The sequence below is a fragment of the Eretmochelys imbricata genome, chromosome 2 (genome assembly GCF_965152235.1).
Source record: "Eretmochelys imbricata isolate rEreImb1 chromosome 2, rEreImb1.hap1, whole genome shotgun sequence".
Classification (NCBI taxonomy): domain Eukaryota; kingdom Metazoa; phylum Chordata; order Testudines; family Cheloniidae; genus Eretmochelys; species Eretmochelys imbricata.
In genome coordinates, this window is record NC_135573.1 from 110,802,792 (window position 1) to 110,818,189 (window position 15,398).

Here is a 15,398-nt window from a genome sequence, read left to right on the forward strand (position 1 = left end):
ATTTGTACATGTTTTTGTAAGCTGTGGAGTCTTTTGTTCAGTGGTGTTGCCTAAGTAGAAAATACACACATTAAAAACTTTTATACATGTGAATTAGCTTCTCTCCTCCTACCTTGCTGCAGTATTACATATATTGTTATATTCCCACTTGCTTGGTATTTCCAGCACACTCTGAATTTCTAGCTATGATATAGAGTAGGAAAATGTATAGGGAGACAAGTGTTCTACCCCCCCACGCCCCTCCCCAAAAAACCCCCAAACAAACAAAAAAGCAAAAACAAAACAAAAAAAACCCCTTCATGCTAGAGTGGAGAGAGAAATATGCAGTAGTGTGATGGGCATTGTCCCTGACGCAATATCAAAGTGCAGGCAGCAATAATTTTGTGGTTAAACTGTTTTCTGAGAGATTGGTGCAGTTGCCACAAGGGAAAATGGTGGAGCTGTGCTTTTAAATATTGGTACCACTTTACTGCTACATTGCAACTGGTTAGGGGAGAGTCTAGCAGATGTTAAAATGAGTTTTCAGCAGCCCCTGTTAAAGACTTGGATGATGATAGTGGAGTTTTTTTCAGGCTTTTTGTCTTGGTCAGACGTTAATATTTGGTTGAAGGGAGTTGATATCTTCTGTCCTTTGTACAGTTTCAGATGTATTTTGTGGAGTAATTTGTCACCATACACACCAGATTTAGTTTGTCTACTAAAGAACTGTTAGTATTGTTTATGGGAACTTCAAATACTTTTGCTTTTTAAATTATTTTCGAATGTGGAGCAAGCAAGACGAGCCAGACAAGAGAGCAGATTGGTCAAAATGAGCATAGCAGCATTTCCTCTAAAGGAGCGAATTTGTAGTTGCTTGTGAACAGTAACATAGAATAAAAGTGATAATTCTTGTAAATAGCATGTTCATGGACTACAGCACAAACAAGTGTTACGTGTAATTTGTGAAATTTCTACCAAATTGAACAACAAAAATACCCATGACTTTCCCCTCTCCATTGTGTGGATCTTTGTGGGGAGAAGATGTTTTGAGTAAGCCCTAAAGTTAAATGTGGCATTGAGCTCCCAGTCAGAGTGATTTTAATTGCTTTAGGATTCATACGAAGGTTAAAATGGTGAAAGCTAGAAACTAATCAGTTGAATCACTTGGTTTCCACTCTGCAGCTGACTTCAAAGACTATCTTACCAGCTAAGAGACTGTATGAATCTTTACTGAGAATAAAAAAATCTTTGCTGTTATAGTATTTTAAAATGGTTAAAATAGATGTATGGAATGTGCATCAATGGTCTCTCTATTCTTTTAAAATCATGTGGTTGCCTTTTAACTTCAAGCTTCCTGATACATATTATAGAATTTTGTGGTGAATTTCAGCATTAATTTATGGAAAACAGAAGAGTCTCTGTGTTGCAGTGGTTAGAACAGAAGTTTTGGAGACTGGATTTTAATCTCAGCTCAACCATTCACTCATTTTGACCTTGAGCACATACCTCCGTAATTGCCAATGCCTAGATGTGCAGTGTGTTTAAAATGTCTGCAAACTTCCCAAAATGGGAGAATCACAATAATTATCTTGTAGCAGACTAAGAAGCTTAAAGTGATGATTGGCTAATTTCTTCAGATGTGAAGATTTCAGGATTCCGTATTTCTGACATCAACTAAAAAAATTGTCAAAACCAGAGAATTGTGAATGTGGAGCTACCTTACCTGAGACGGTCACTTTTGCTCTCAATATGCTTTAGTCGTCCAAACTCGACTTTTCTCCATTAAAAACTGTTTCCTTGGCCAGTGTAAACTGGGCCTAACTGTATCTGAAATAGTTATAAGCCATGTTCTGAAATGTATCTAGAACATCATTTGTAAAACTTTTACTATAGGGCTTTTGCCTTTGTTGGGCAGAGGAGGAAAAACCCATTCTTGGAAGGGCCACATTTAAAAACCTTTCTGGAAAATACGTTTTTACTCTTAACGTAGATTGGGCCTTCAGATAAAGCAAGGAGACAGTACTACAAAGACTATGTTGGATTTTACTGCATCCTGCTTCTTTTAAAAAAAAAAAAAAAAAAAGGAAAGAAAAACACTTCAGTTCTCAATTTGCAATGGGTAATTTAGCAAAATGATTCTCAGTACATATATAGTCTTGTAGTAACAAATTCCCTATAAGAGATCAGGGGGTGCTTAATACTCTTCATTTCAATGAATCACTCAGTGTATTGTTCATGTGAGCTATGCCATAAGTAGCATCTCTTATGAATGTCAGTGTTTTTGAATGTTTGCATGGGAAGGAATCCTGAATGTGTGGTTGAATGCAAATTTTATGCTACTCAGTTTTGTTTGCATTGAATTTGATATTTCGGGGTATATGCATGAGCTACAACTTCTATCACATCCAACTGGATTTGTCTTGGCAAGGAAAAAAAAAAACATAGAAGCATATCTGTTGTCCCCTGCTACAGTATAGAACAAGAATATTTTAGAGGCACGGTGCTAGCCTAGAAAGTGAGTTGCCAATTATTTGTGAGATTTGCAGCCTTTTGTTGAAATATCATAGAACCACTAATTGTTGCAATAAACATTTTTGCACATGTAATTTTTCTGCAAAAATATTTGTAACATGAAAATTACCAGTTCTGCAGTTATTTGCATATCTAAATATGCAAATTAGACAACCCATTTTGGGACTCTTGAGGCTTTTCAGTAGCTGAGATACATGACCTGAAGAAAAGAATAGGGGAGCCTGAAACTGAAAAAGAACGGACTTGAAATCTGAGTGAAAGACTTGTTACCTCAAATGGGGTAGTGTTATATGGACTAACTGCTCAGTGAGAGACTCTTTTGACGTCTGTTGGTCATGATAGATAGGTGAGTTGAATAGCGAGATAGGTGCTAGAATAGGATAAAACTCTGCATTTTAGCTTGAAGATTTGAAAAACAAAAATATTTTACATTGATAACATTCCTCCCTCTCCCCCACCTCATACTTGTTTACACATAGTTTTGAACTACATAATTGGCTGCAAGAAACTTCCAGCATAATCCACTACAGCTGCCTTTTAACCTGTAGAATACAGCAAGAAATCTTACCATGGAGTTGTGCACCTACAATTTAGATAAAGTTGAACTAGGGTTGAGGTACATGTACAACAATGCCATCCTATTTTATTCAGTTTAGTACCCGATGATGTAATACCCCATCAAACCGAAATAGAAGAATTTGTGGGGTCAGAAAGTGAGTTTGTGAGAAATGCTCAGTACAACTTTGAACATATATGGCACCTAAAGAGAACTGGTGAAAAAAATTTAAAATATTCAGATTTGGGTGAATATCCCACATCTCTAGTTCATGCGGGAGGGAAAAACCTTTTACAATTGTTTGGGTCCTTTAAGGCTGTTTGGGAGCCAAATGAATGTTTTCAGACACACTGACTTAAAAATAAATTGCTGCAAGAGAAAGAGATGTCTTTGTATAATAATGCAGAGTTAATACGAGGCAGTCAATTGATATTTATTAGCATTATGTTTGGGGAGAGATGTATGTAACGACATGAGATGTGCATCTGAATATCTAGCTCAAGTTCAGGAAATTGCTGAGGTTCCCTTTTCCTCTCCAAAATAAAACTTCTCCTTTTTACCCCTCTTCCCCTCCTGATTTTATACATATAATTATTATTTATTAAATACAGTTTTATTAATGTGTAGATTAATTTTATTAATGCAGCACAGGCTTTGCTGTAGCTTGCCTTATCGTCAAAATACCAGTGCATAGGAAAATCTGCCACATGTAGGTTTCCCACCAATCATCCCAATACATTCATACAGTATCTCAAGTGTAAAAATAGGGTAGGATAAGCCCAAGGAGTGTTTGTGAGGGAAAGCTCTATACGCAGAGCCAGCTGCAGCATGAACCTAACTAGTTAGTGTTTTAAATATTTATAAGACTGAGTTTAGCTATCATCATATACAGTACAAAACAGTTCTTGGACTGGTGGTTGGATATGGCTTAGCAAACTTGGGTATGTGTTAGTTTTTAAGGACTTTTCTTACAAAAAGTGTTGCAAAAAATGCAGTAAATTTTTAAAATTCAATAAGGGGCAATTTCTTCCTCTAATGTAATTTATCTCTAGTACTGAGAAGAACCGAGGCCTTGTCTGTAATGGGGTTTTGAGCCACCATTGTCTTGGTGCCAGTCAAACCCCAAGTGTGGACACAGTTTACACCAGTGCAGGGCAATTTGTAGTGGGGCAGGTTATCCTAGTTTCAAACACAACAGCCAAAAGTCGTCATTATCTGAACTTTTCTGTGATTACCTATGCTCAGAATACCAACATGAGAGCTAAACCAGGGGAAGCTGTGCTGGTACAAATCATGCTTCACCTGTGAAAATCATGTCTACCCTAAGGGTCTTCACCGCTGCTGCTATAAAGGTTTTTAATATTGCTTGGGGGTAGTTCTCTCTCGTACTTGCCTTTTAACTAAAGTCTCTTTTAGGAGTACAGACCTGCTTGCTTATAGTAGTATAATAATTAAAGACTCCAAAAGGTTTTTCCTTTAATTGTGTTTTTTAGAAAATAACTTCAAGACTGAAACCTTTTTCTTCTGTCCTTTCAGTCGGGAGTACACTTAGTAAGAAAACTGCTATAAGAAAAGCAGAAATTTGGCTAGCATGAAGATGAGAGTATTTCTGGAAAGACAGACACTGTCACTGTAATGAATAAATATGTATATTCAGTTTTGTTTAGATAAGCTATAAAGGTGTGAAATTCCAACTTTCTCAAAACAGCCAGCCAGCTACCAGGAATTAGTAGCTGGTTTGTTTTAAATCAGAATTAGTCTCAGTAGTATTTCAGTTTTCTTTTTCTTAGGCAAGTGCATGTTGCTTTCTTCTAGTCAAAGACACTTTGGCGATATGATTTTTCCCTTTCTTAATTATTTTTCTCATCTGGTGATACTTTTATAATTTCATAGAAATGACCTTTTGTCAGCACTCCAGGCCTGAGTCTAATTTCATTTGTGCTGATTTAAACTGGTGTAACTGCATTAACTTGAATGGATTTACTTCTCACTTTCACTTGGATGAGATCAGAATGAGGATTTTTATGATTATTATAAATGCTTGATTTTCTGTAGCGTTAAAACCTAATTTAACTTTGAGAAGTTTGTATACAAATATGTATATTTACTTGTACTCATTATTAGAGTAGTGTTTTATATATGGGCACAATACCAGTTCTAAGTGTTGTTCAAAGATATGAATAGTGATCTTTAAAGAGGCTGATACCAATTATTGTTTTAATTAGGGACGGTATGATGAACTGCGTTGCATCCAGTTTTCTCTTTTTTCTATTATGGTTTCAGGGTTTAAGCTTTTCCTGTGAGAATGAATATATTTTTCCTCTCTCCTACTTCTCCCTCTCCTGCTTTCAAGAATCTTACAAATTAAGACAAAAGATAATTACTCAGAAGGATAAAACTGGCAAGGTTCCCATGACACTTAAAATTAATGATCTGTTGAGTACAAAATATACTTTCTCTTGTTCACACTTTATATGTATGTATGTGTGTGTGTATATATATATAAAAGCACACAATTTGATTTTTTTGGCTATGTTTTTTGTTTAGTAATTTGCAGATATAAAATGGCAACAGGATACAGAAAATTTATCCTTTGACTTACGGTTCTGTCTGTGCAGAACCATTTATACAGTAAACCCAATTTGTTCCCACTGAGTAAAAATGCACTTACATCCAGCGAGGAAATACATTTTTAACAAAGTTAAAAATTCATCATTTGTATGTAGTGCATCTTATTAAAAAACCCCAGTATTTTTGCAAAATTCTCTTCAGTTAATTATATGTTTTTATAGTGCCTTCCATCTGATCTTAGAGCTCTTTACAAGTAAGAATAAATTTATCCTCCTAACACCTCCTAAGAGATAAGGATGTATTTTCACCCCTGTTTAACAAATTGGGACATTAAGGCACAGAGTCTGGGGGACTCGCCCAAAATCACACAGGAAGTTCAAGGCAGGAAGTTCTTGGCTCTGTCGAAGTCCGTGACAAAACTTGCAGTGACTTCAGTGGCAGCAGGATTTCATCTCAGATCTTGTGTGTCTCAGTCTGATGCTGCTAATCCTGAGATCATCCTTTCTATATTTTTTGGCATAACAGTAGCTTCCACTTGCTCTGTGCCTCAGGAAATGGGAGGTGCAGAGGATGTAAGAATGAAGTTACCTAGCTGACTTCAAACTTTTACGTTCATCTTCTTAAATGTTATCACCACAACCCAATTGGTAAATAATCCAAATAACCACTTCATTCGTGACATATTGAACATGTGCTGGGGGCAAAGGGAGAGCAGTCAGTATTGAGGCAGTCTAGATCTAGAAGCACATCATTCTGTCCACTAAGGGTGTGTTTTTGTTGTTTCTTTAAAGTAACAGAAAACATGAGTAGGTGGATCTGAAATCTCCGTCCTGGATCTAATGGAAAGCATGGCAAGCGTGCATCATGTTTACTGAGGAGAAAATGCTGGTAGTGCAGCTTTCAATTTGAGGAGAAGCATTTCATTTAATTCACACAGGCAACTGTTTCAAACAGATAACACTAGTAGGTAGGGGTGTGCGCCCAGAATCTCTTATCAAATATGTTCAAAATAGTGTCTTTGTGTTAAAGCAATTAATTTTCTCATCTCATTAGTACCTTTTCTTTCTTAATCAAGGAAACTTTTTTTATTTGCAGCATGTTTGCTCTAAGAAAACACCTTAAAGGGAAATTGTTGAGTCAGTTTGGCTCAATAGACTTTTTTGTTGTTTGGTTACTAGAATATTCTCCAAAGGAACACTTCCATAATTTTTAAAAATTCCACTAAAAACACCATTCTCCTGTAGTGTTTGTAATCCCAACAGTGTAACTCCAGAAAACTAATTAGAAACTGACTATAAATAGGGTGACCATATTTCTCTATGCTGAATACCGGACACCTGGTAAAATTACTCGTATACAAGCGAGTTCAACGGCAATCAATCAGAACTATGCAGTACAGATGTTCAAATTAACATCAAGTTGACTGAGCCCCTGTTAAAAAAGAAATACTGCACAGTTGGATTGTTTTTATTTACCTTATCTTTAAGGCTATAGGGGTCACACAGGGACTGGTGACACCCCCCCCCCCCCCGCCCACACACACCCCCCACACGCAGTGGGAGAGGTGACACACACCCATACTCCTCTGTCAAAGGGGTGTGTGTGTCCGACTGACCCTCCCCTTTCTGCCTGGTGCTCTCTGACCTCCATGCCTGGCTGGGCCCCCAGGACGGACCTGTCTCTCCTGGTACCTGGTGTTGCGTTTTCCTGAAGCAACATGTGTGGGGGCACACAGGGTCATATGCCCCCCTTCCCAGATTTCTGCCAGGGCTCACACCAGAATGTGGCCAGTAGCCCCCCCCCCCCCCCGCCGCTGCCCCCGGAAGCTTGTCACTTCCTGCCCACACAGTGATGAAAGGCAGCTAATACCTCCAGGCTGCTGCTGGCCACTGACATAACCCAGCCGCAGTGCAGGGAGGAAGGGGTTAAACCCTAAGAATTAGGGTTGCCAGCCCTCCAGGATTGCCCTGAAGTCTCCAGGAATTAAAGATTAATCTTTAATTAAAGATCATGTCATGTGATGAAACCTCCAGGAATACATCCAACCAAAATTGGCAATCCTACTAAGAATGCATTGTTCAGCAGGGCCCAGGGAGCCTGACTGCAGGGGCTTCAGTAAACCCAGCCACAGAATTGATGCAGCAGGGAGGGTGTCTAGGGGACTGAGCAGTCCCACGCTCCATGGGGGCAGGACGCAGGGTGGATGTGTGTGTGAAGAGGGTGCTAAGCCTCTGCCCCAGGAGCTGCTGTGGAACCTGCAGGTTCAGTGTATGAACAGGCTGGAAATCACTATCGCTCCCCCCGCCCTCTCCCTGGCACTCCCGAGCTTAGCTGATGGGCTGAGAGGCTTCCCTGTGCCAGCACTTTGTGGGGCTTTGGCACATGCAGGGCTTGGCTCCTCCTAGCCAGCGCCCCAGGCTGGAGGGTCTTGGGCTTTCCCAAGTGCTGGCCGTGAATGGGATAGGGGGTGGGGCCTTGGTGGCTGAGAGCCAGCAAGCAGTGGGGGCTGCACTGATGGACCAGCAGGGGGAGCGGCCAGCTCCACGCGCTGCATGATTACCCTGCCACCAGCCTTGCACATCCACCCCCTTGGTCAGTCACTGGACTTACCGCTGGTGGGCAGGGTTCCGGCCAGCAGCAGGACCCATCAGTCCTGATGTGGGGGAGGAGCAGAAAATACAGGACAATTTGCCCATTTTTAAGAAAAAGTTAGGACACCTGCAGGAGGGCTTAAATATGGGACTGTCCCTTTAAAAACGGGACGTCTGGTCACCCTAACTATAAACAAATGTGAAATTTGCTGGTCTGTGTTTGTTCAGACAATGAAAACAGGAACATACCTGGTGACTGTTAATTTAAATGTTAAATTCTGTCTGTTTTTGATAATTTAAGGTCCTGGCTATTTTCAGGAAATCTGTTTTTATAGGTACACAGAATATAACCTGGCAGTCCCTCTAGTTTTCTATTTGTCTTTATTTTGATTTGTATATAACGAGGCACCTACTAAACATCTAATGCTGACAATAGCTTGTTTTCTTTTACATCTTTTTAAACGAAGAAGCTGGTTTCAAATATATTTTGTCTTTTTTTCCCCCTCACACCCAACCCCCATCTCTCCACTACTTTCCCTTCTCACTTCCCAGTCTTCAGTGGGTCCAGCAAATCAACGAAGGAAAAAGAAACTACCCATAAACACAAAAGCAAAGAGACCACACCGGGGAAGGAGAGGAACAGTGAACACAAGGCTGAGAGCAGAAAAGACCAGGCTGCTGCTAATCACCATCCTACTACAAATACTGGCTCCTCAACAAAAGGGTTCACTGCTAACAACCACCACACTCTTCATAGATCGGCTCAGGACTTAAGGAAACAGGTAATGTGTTGTACTCTCATTTGGGCACATGCAATGCATGTGCTCATAAAGTGCTAACCCTAGTACGCCACCCCCCCACTGAGGTAACTTTGGAATCTTTAACATGTGGTATGAAGAAAAACAGGGAGTTGACTTTGAGTGTGAGAGAAGTGAGAGAGAGGAAAAAAACATTACATAAATGGACAGACCCCCATTGCAATACAATACACATTATTACCACACCTTCACATTACATGAGGGCATACGTAGGTTATTCACATTTGTTTTTTATGAAAACTGTCCGGCACCCTTGTTGGTCTCTCTGCTGATATTGCCAAGGTTGGCTGAACACAGAGAATGACCTTTTATTTCTACAGGTGATCCTCAAACAGGTTATGTTTGAGAGTCATTGGCATTGCAGGGAAGCTCGTATTATCACTGTTTGTTGTATTTTACTTGGCCAATAGAAACTCAGGAGTCTACTGAGAGACTACTTGGAGCTCTTGGAAACTTATCTTCCCCTTACGTGCATCCTAATATGATATTCCAAACTGTCCCCGCTCTCAGTGGCAGTACCGCCGAAGTCTTCATATGGCAGCAGGTTTGTTGACTTTCACTCTGCTGGAGAAGTTTTAAAGGACCAATGGCCTCGTGGTTGTGGCTTGCCACTGACTGGCATTCAAAGAGGAAGTGTTTCCATCCGTTTTTTGGCAGTTGGGGCAGGAACTCCTAAAACAGCAATTTTCAAGTAATGTTTCTTAAATTATTTAAAAACCCAGCTCAGTGCCCTGTTAAATCCTTCCACTGGTTGCCGTATGTAAATTAATCCAGTCTAAGGCTTGTTGAAGGTGGTGCATGGGATGAGAGGAGTGCAGCAGGGGGAATTTGCTGCTCTTTTGGCTTAGTTTCTCTTTTCTTAATGGTTAGTTCTGCAACATGCCATTTCAGAGAGAGTTTGTTGGAGCATACAGGCTTTCCCTCTGGATAGGCTGGCCTCCCATAGAGCTACAGTCTGGATTTTGCATGGCCCTTCAGGCCTTGGATGGGCACCTGCTAGGTTGGGCCATTAGATATTGAAAACAGCAGAAGGCAAAACACTGTATCCCGTGCCAAGAAAATACCTGCTTAGTGCAATGCTATGATAAGGTTCCAGTCCCTCTTAAATTGCCTCCACTGGCTCCCTTTTGCCTCCTGAATCAAATTCAAGTTCTTCATTATTGCTTTTAAGGCTCTCCACAATGTATATCCCTCCTACCTTTGCTCCTGTTCCTCCCCATCACACTTTTTGCTCATTCTTGACTGAATGCCCCCTTCTGTCCTTTGCCTTCTTCCATGTGGCTCTCTATAACCTCTCTGTACTCCTCTCCACCTAAGTCCCTTTTCAAAGCTCACTGCTTTGAGGCGTAAGCTATAGTGTTTATATGTATTAAAACGAAACATGTGCCTTTGTAACCCTTAAGATGCTTGAGCTAGGCTGCAAGCCAACTGTATGATCATTTTGTGTTCACCCTTGTCTTCCAGCTCTGACACTCGTATTGCCTTCCCCCCCACACATACACCACCCCTGTGCTGTCATATTTTGTTATTTTTACATTAATTTAGCTTATAATTTCTTTGGGGCAGGCTTAGTCTTTATCTTTTTGCATAGCACCATGCATATCTAATGCTATATACAAGTAATAAAAGAAAAGCTAAGGGATGATCTGTAAATGTGCTGCATAAGATACATATTTCAATTTGGAATATGCTTTTAAGCTTTGATCTTACTTGCTATGAATGAACACTTGAATACTTACACTTATTATCAAAATTGGATAATAGCAGTACGAACTAGATACATAGTGACAGATTATTTAATCTTTGTACAATACAAACATCTAGTTAATATTTTGTGGTTATAGTAAACCTTTTGTAATACATGAATAGCATTTGTTTTTGAACCACAATAATCATAGCTAAAATCAGATTTGTATAGTACAGAATTTGAGCACTATAGGATTCTGACCAGGAAATCCTTTTTCTGTCTTTCTCTAATAGGGATTTTGGCATATGTAACCTTTAGCAGTATAAAACGAAATTAGCAATAGTGTCAGCTATTCCTAAAGTACACTGTTGTTACTGGGGAAAGTAACTCTGATTCTGAGATTGCCAAACAGCAGATTATGTGCACAGATACATTTGTATTTCACTTTTTACTATCTATCCTATGCTATTTAGCGGATATAAGTGAAATAACTTCCTCCAGAATTCCAATTTAAATTTAAATTGGGCAGTTGTGTGCATTCACAATATTAGAGTCTTTGTCATGCTACAATAAGAAAGACACAGATACTAAAAATGATCCTCCTGTATTCCTCTACTGTTCATAGTGCTATGCAAACATAAAGTAATCTGCCTCAAATATAGTGATCATCTTAAAACTCAAGAAAATAAAAAGGGCTCAAAGTGGAGACAGTTTTTGTAAGCTTAAAATTAAATCGGTAAAAAAACCCTTAATTTTCATTCCACAACCCAATACTAGGAAAAAAAACCTGGCTCCCTATTTTTATGGATCTGCTGATAACTTGACTGTTACTAACTGAGCTATTGTAAAAGGGCTAGTTACTCATATATGGTGATTTAACCTGTTGCAAAACACTAACCTTGCCAGTTAGTGGGGACACCATTAAATTTCTGATTCTGATAAGTCTTTGTTGAATTCTTTAGTGTTCTCCAAAAAGAGGAGAGTTGTTTCATTAGGATGCCAGCCACAGGACCATTCTATTTTTGGCATGTTTTTGCTGGTGGTGACGGCAAGGGATGCTGAGGGGGTTAGTTGTCCTACAGGAAACAAAGGTAGAGAGCATCATAGACCCACAAATGTTTCTCTTTCTCTCTCTTTCTCTCTGGTGTGCAGTTGCTCTTGTCAACTGCACTCTCTCTGCCTTGCTGTCTTCCCCCAACCTCCCCCACAACTCCAAAGGAATTGTAGGGAGAGGAAATCTAGTTCAATAGGGCCCTCTGTTGGTCTAATAGGATAATTTAGCTCCGCAAAACTCCAACTCTGTACCAATGCAAATGAATGAATAAACAAATGAGAAAGCTTGAAGTCTTATGGGGCTCAAACAATTACAATTATGTATTTTTTCTAATAAGCTATGTTTTGTTTTTAGAGAAAGAGAGAGAGTGTGTGTGAGGATTGATCCTAGGTGCTGTGTAGCGGCATGTGTACACCAATGTACATCTAACAAACAGTCTTGAAGGAATACTTAAACTCTTTAATTAAAAAAAAAAGTGAGGAGAGACACTATGGCAGTGGTTCTCAAACTTTTGTGCTGGTGACCCCTTTCACATAGCACGCCTCTGAGTGCGGACCGCCTCCCGCCCTTGTTTTTAATCTGTAAATTAAAAACACTTTTTATATATTTAACACCATTATAAATGCTGGAGGCACGGAAGGGTTTGGGGTGGAGGCTGACCGCTTGTGACCCGCCATGTAATAACCTCGTAACACCCCTAAAGGGTCCCGACTCCCAATTTGAGACCCCCTGCACTATGGAATCCATTGGATTCTGCATCCGTTGATGGCTCCTCTGTGAAGACCAGAAGATATTGCTGCAAGACTGTGGGATGGCCCCATACAGTTTAACATTAAAAGAGCCAGCAAAATTCCATGTGGTAGGAGAGTACTTTGGTTGGTACCATGAATAAGAGTGGTGTGAAGACAAATAAATAAATAAATATCAACTAAAACCGAGAGGGTAGCTGAAAACTAGAGACAAGTGTATTTGTATGCCTGATTTCACTGTTAGCACACAACTTTAACGAGTGATAAAGGCTATTGTCAATCACTTTGTTACTACCTGAATTAAATTGACTTCTTTCTTATGTGCTCAGTATAAGCACTGCTGCGGGATGGAGCTGTGTCACTAGACCCCATGTGGTGAACCTGAGCAGCTGGGAGTGCGGTCAATTTATTAGGCTGACTCTCTGTGTGTGTATGTTTGGTTTGGCGGTTATTGGGGGGAGACATATCAACTGTAGAAAGGTAAGAAAATGCCTACCACAATTATTTTGTTTTCTTTGGTACCAAACATCTGTTGGATCCTGAGAGACAAATACAGGCAAAGGAAGCTTAGGTGGGTGCTAGCCAGACAGAATTTCACGTTTGCCAATGTGAAACCCTGAATCCACCAAACACTTTGTTAATGGCTATGACCACGTTCTTTGTTTCATTTGTTTCCAGTTGAAGAAGCTTGTTGCAGCCTAATACAGTTTGAAGCATGGTCTATTCTGGACCATAAATATTTCTGTATGTAAATACGCCAGGTGCATGCTCTTTCTACATATGGGAGGTAGCTGTGGGCTTCTTGGGAGGGAGGACAGAAGAGTAAATGAAGCATCTCAAAACCATAATGTTGTAGCTAATCTAAAAAAACGACAGGTCGGAGGAAATTCTCAAGTTCTCTTTAGCCTTATAGGGTTGTCTTACTGCTGGGGAATCTAGAAGAGAAATATATATTCAAATGTAGAATACACTGGTACAGGTATAATGTTGAAAGCATACTGAACCATCTTTGAAATAACTTTGTAGGGAGAACCGGGATTTAAAACATTATGCTCATAAGGTACGGTGGAAGGTTAGTTAGCATTAGTCAGATGAACCCCTTCAGCTTCATAACTGGCTCTGAGAGATCTATGTTCTTGCCATGCCGAAGCATTATAATGGCACTAACTGGTTACAGTAAGTTGCAGTTTTCATAATAAATGCAATTTTCCGGGGATTTATATCTTGGCAGTTTTAATTCTGGCCTAAAACTCGTAAAGGAGTTCAATGTTTTTTTGCCTTTGGGAAGGGAAATGTTTTAGGTGTCTTATCAAAGTTGTCAGGATCCCTCCATTCTCCCTCCATCTGTTTTTCTGAGGCCATGTGTCACAGTTACCCTCCTACATGATTGCCTGGGATTTCCTTTGAAGCCTCTACTAAGTAAAAAAAAAAAAAAAAAAAAAAAAAAAAAGGCCAGAAGGGGATGCTCAGGGTACACCCTGACCGTCAGGGGCTGCCCCTATAGCTCTCCCAGTCACAGCTCATCCAGGGAGCGAGAAACCAAAAAGACTCTTACCCAGGTCTCATGTTCAGCACTTCCCAGGTCGTGGGGCAGGCTCGCAAATGCATTTTTAATTTTAATTGTAAATTAAATGGTTAATTTTTAATATACAATATAAACCCCCATTTATCTAGAACGCTCACAGGGAAACCTGAAACCATCAGGTAAACAGGTCTTCCTTAGAAGAGTCTGGCTTTGGTTTCTCTAACTGTTGGAACCATGTGCAGAGGAGAATGCTGGCTAGTTTTAAAAGGGCACCATTCAAGCTCCCAACCTGGAGAACAGCGGAGAAACTGTGTGAAGAGTGTGTGTATATATATGTGTGTGTGTGTGTGTGTGTATATATATGTGTGTATATATATGTACAGTACAATCCAGGGTACATAACTAAGAGGGAGGGCTTGTCTTCTAGAGGCTAGAGCAGCAGAATGGGAGTCAGAACTCCTAGGTTCTCCTTACCATTCTGCTGATTTCACTGTGTGACCTCAGCAGGTCATTTAACCTTTTCTGTGTCTCAGTATATCCAGTAGTAAAATGTGAATAATAATACTTGTCTTTATTGCAGTGGGATTATGAAGTTTAATTACTTGAAAATGGTTTTGAAATACTTGGAAGGGCATTTATAGAGGTGCAAGGTATTAACTGAGTTTGGGTTAAGCATGGTTATACAGTATGAATACCCATTGTCAGTACGTATATAGAAGGTCTGGACTTTGGATATTTGGGGTGGGTTTTGCATTCTCATAAACTGCTGATGCCCAGTTAATGATAAGAATTTAAGTCTGCAGTGTTTAAACTTGGCTTCCTAAACTTAGTTACTTAAATAGAAGTGACCTGGTTTTCAGAAGTTCCCTTGGAAGCCAGCGATCACTGTCCATGCTCAGCACTTCTGATGATTAGGCTGTTACTTTTAGTTTCCTAACTGGGTTTAGATGCATAACTTAAAGCACTTGAGTTGGATAATATGATGTAATAAAATATACTGTATAGAAGTAAAACTGCCCAGATATAAAACTTAAACAAGTATCTGCATGTATCAGAACTACTGTACAAACTCCTATTCTGTATTCACAACTTTAATAGAGTGCCTCCCGAAACTCAGTATACATGATAGACTGGATCCTTCATGGCCATCCTGATCTGTCGGGTACATAGTGTTTCAGAAATACAGACAAACAGATGTTTGTGTTTTGAATATAAATTTCAGATTTGTAGATTTATAAATTTCATATCCGTGAAGGAGAGGAGTGGGTGGGTATTCTGTGCACCTTCCATTGATGTTAACCAGCCATGTACATCTCAGTAGTTATAGTAGATACAG

The 15,398-nt window shown here is 39.7% G+C and overlaps 1 protein-coding gene across 1 annotated transcript in view; it reads left to right on the plus strand.

The window, feature by feature from the left end:
* The window catches only part of JARID2 (jumonji and AT-rich interaction domain containing 2), a 307,425-nt gene that overhangs the window by 243,574 nt on the left and 48,453 nt on the right, over positions 1-15,398 (plus strand). The window contains exon 6 of the mRNA XM_077810603.1: positions 8,782-9,011. Within this exon, the coding sequence (XP_077666729.1) occupies positions 8,782-9,011 (230 nt within the window). The remainder of the gene's footprint in view (positions 1-8,781; positions 9,012-15,398) is intronic.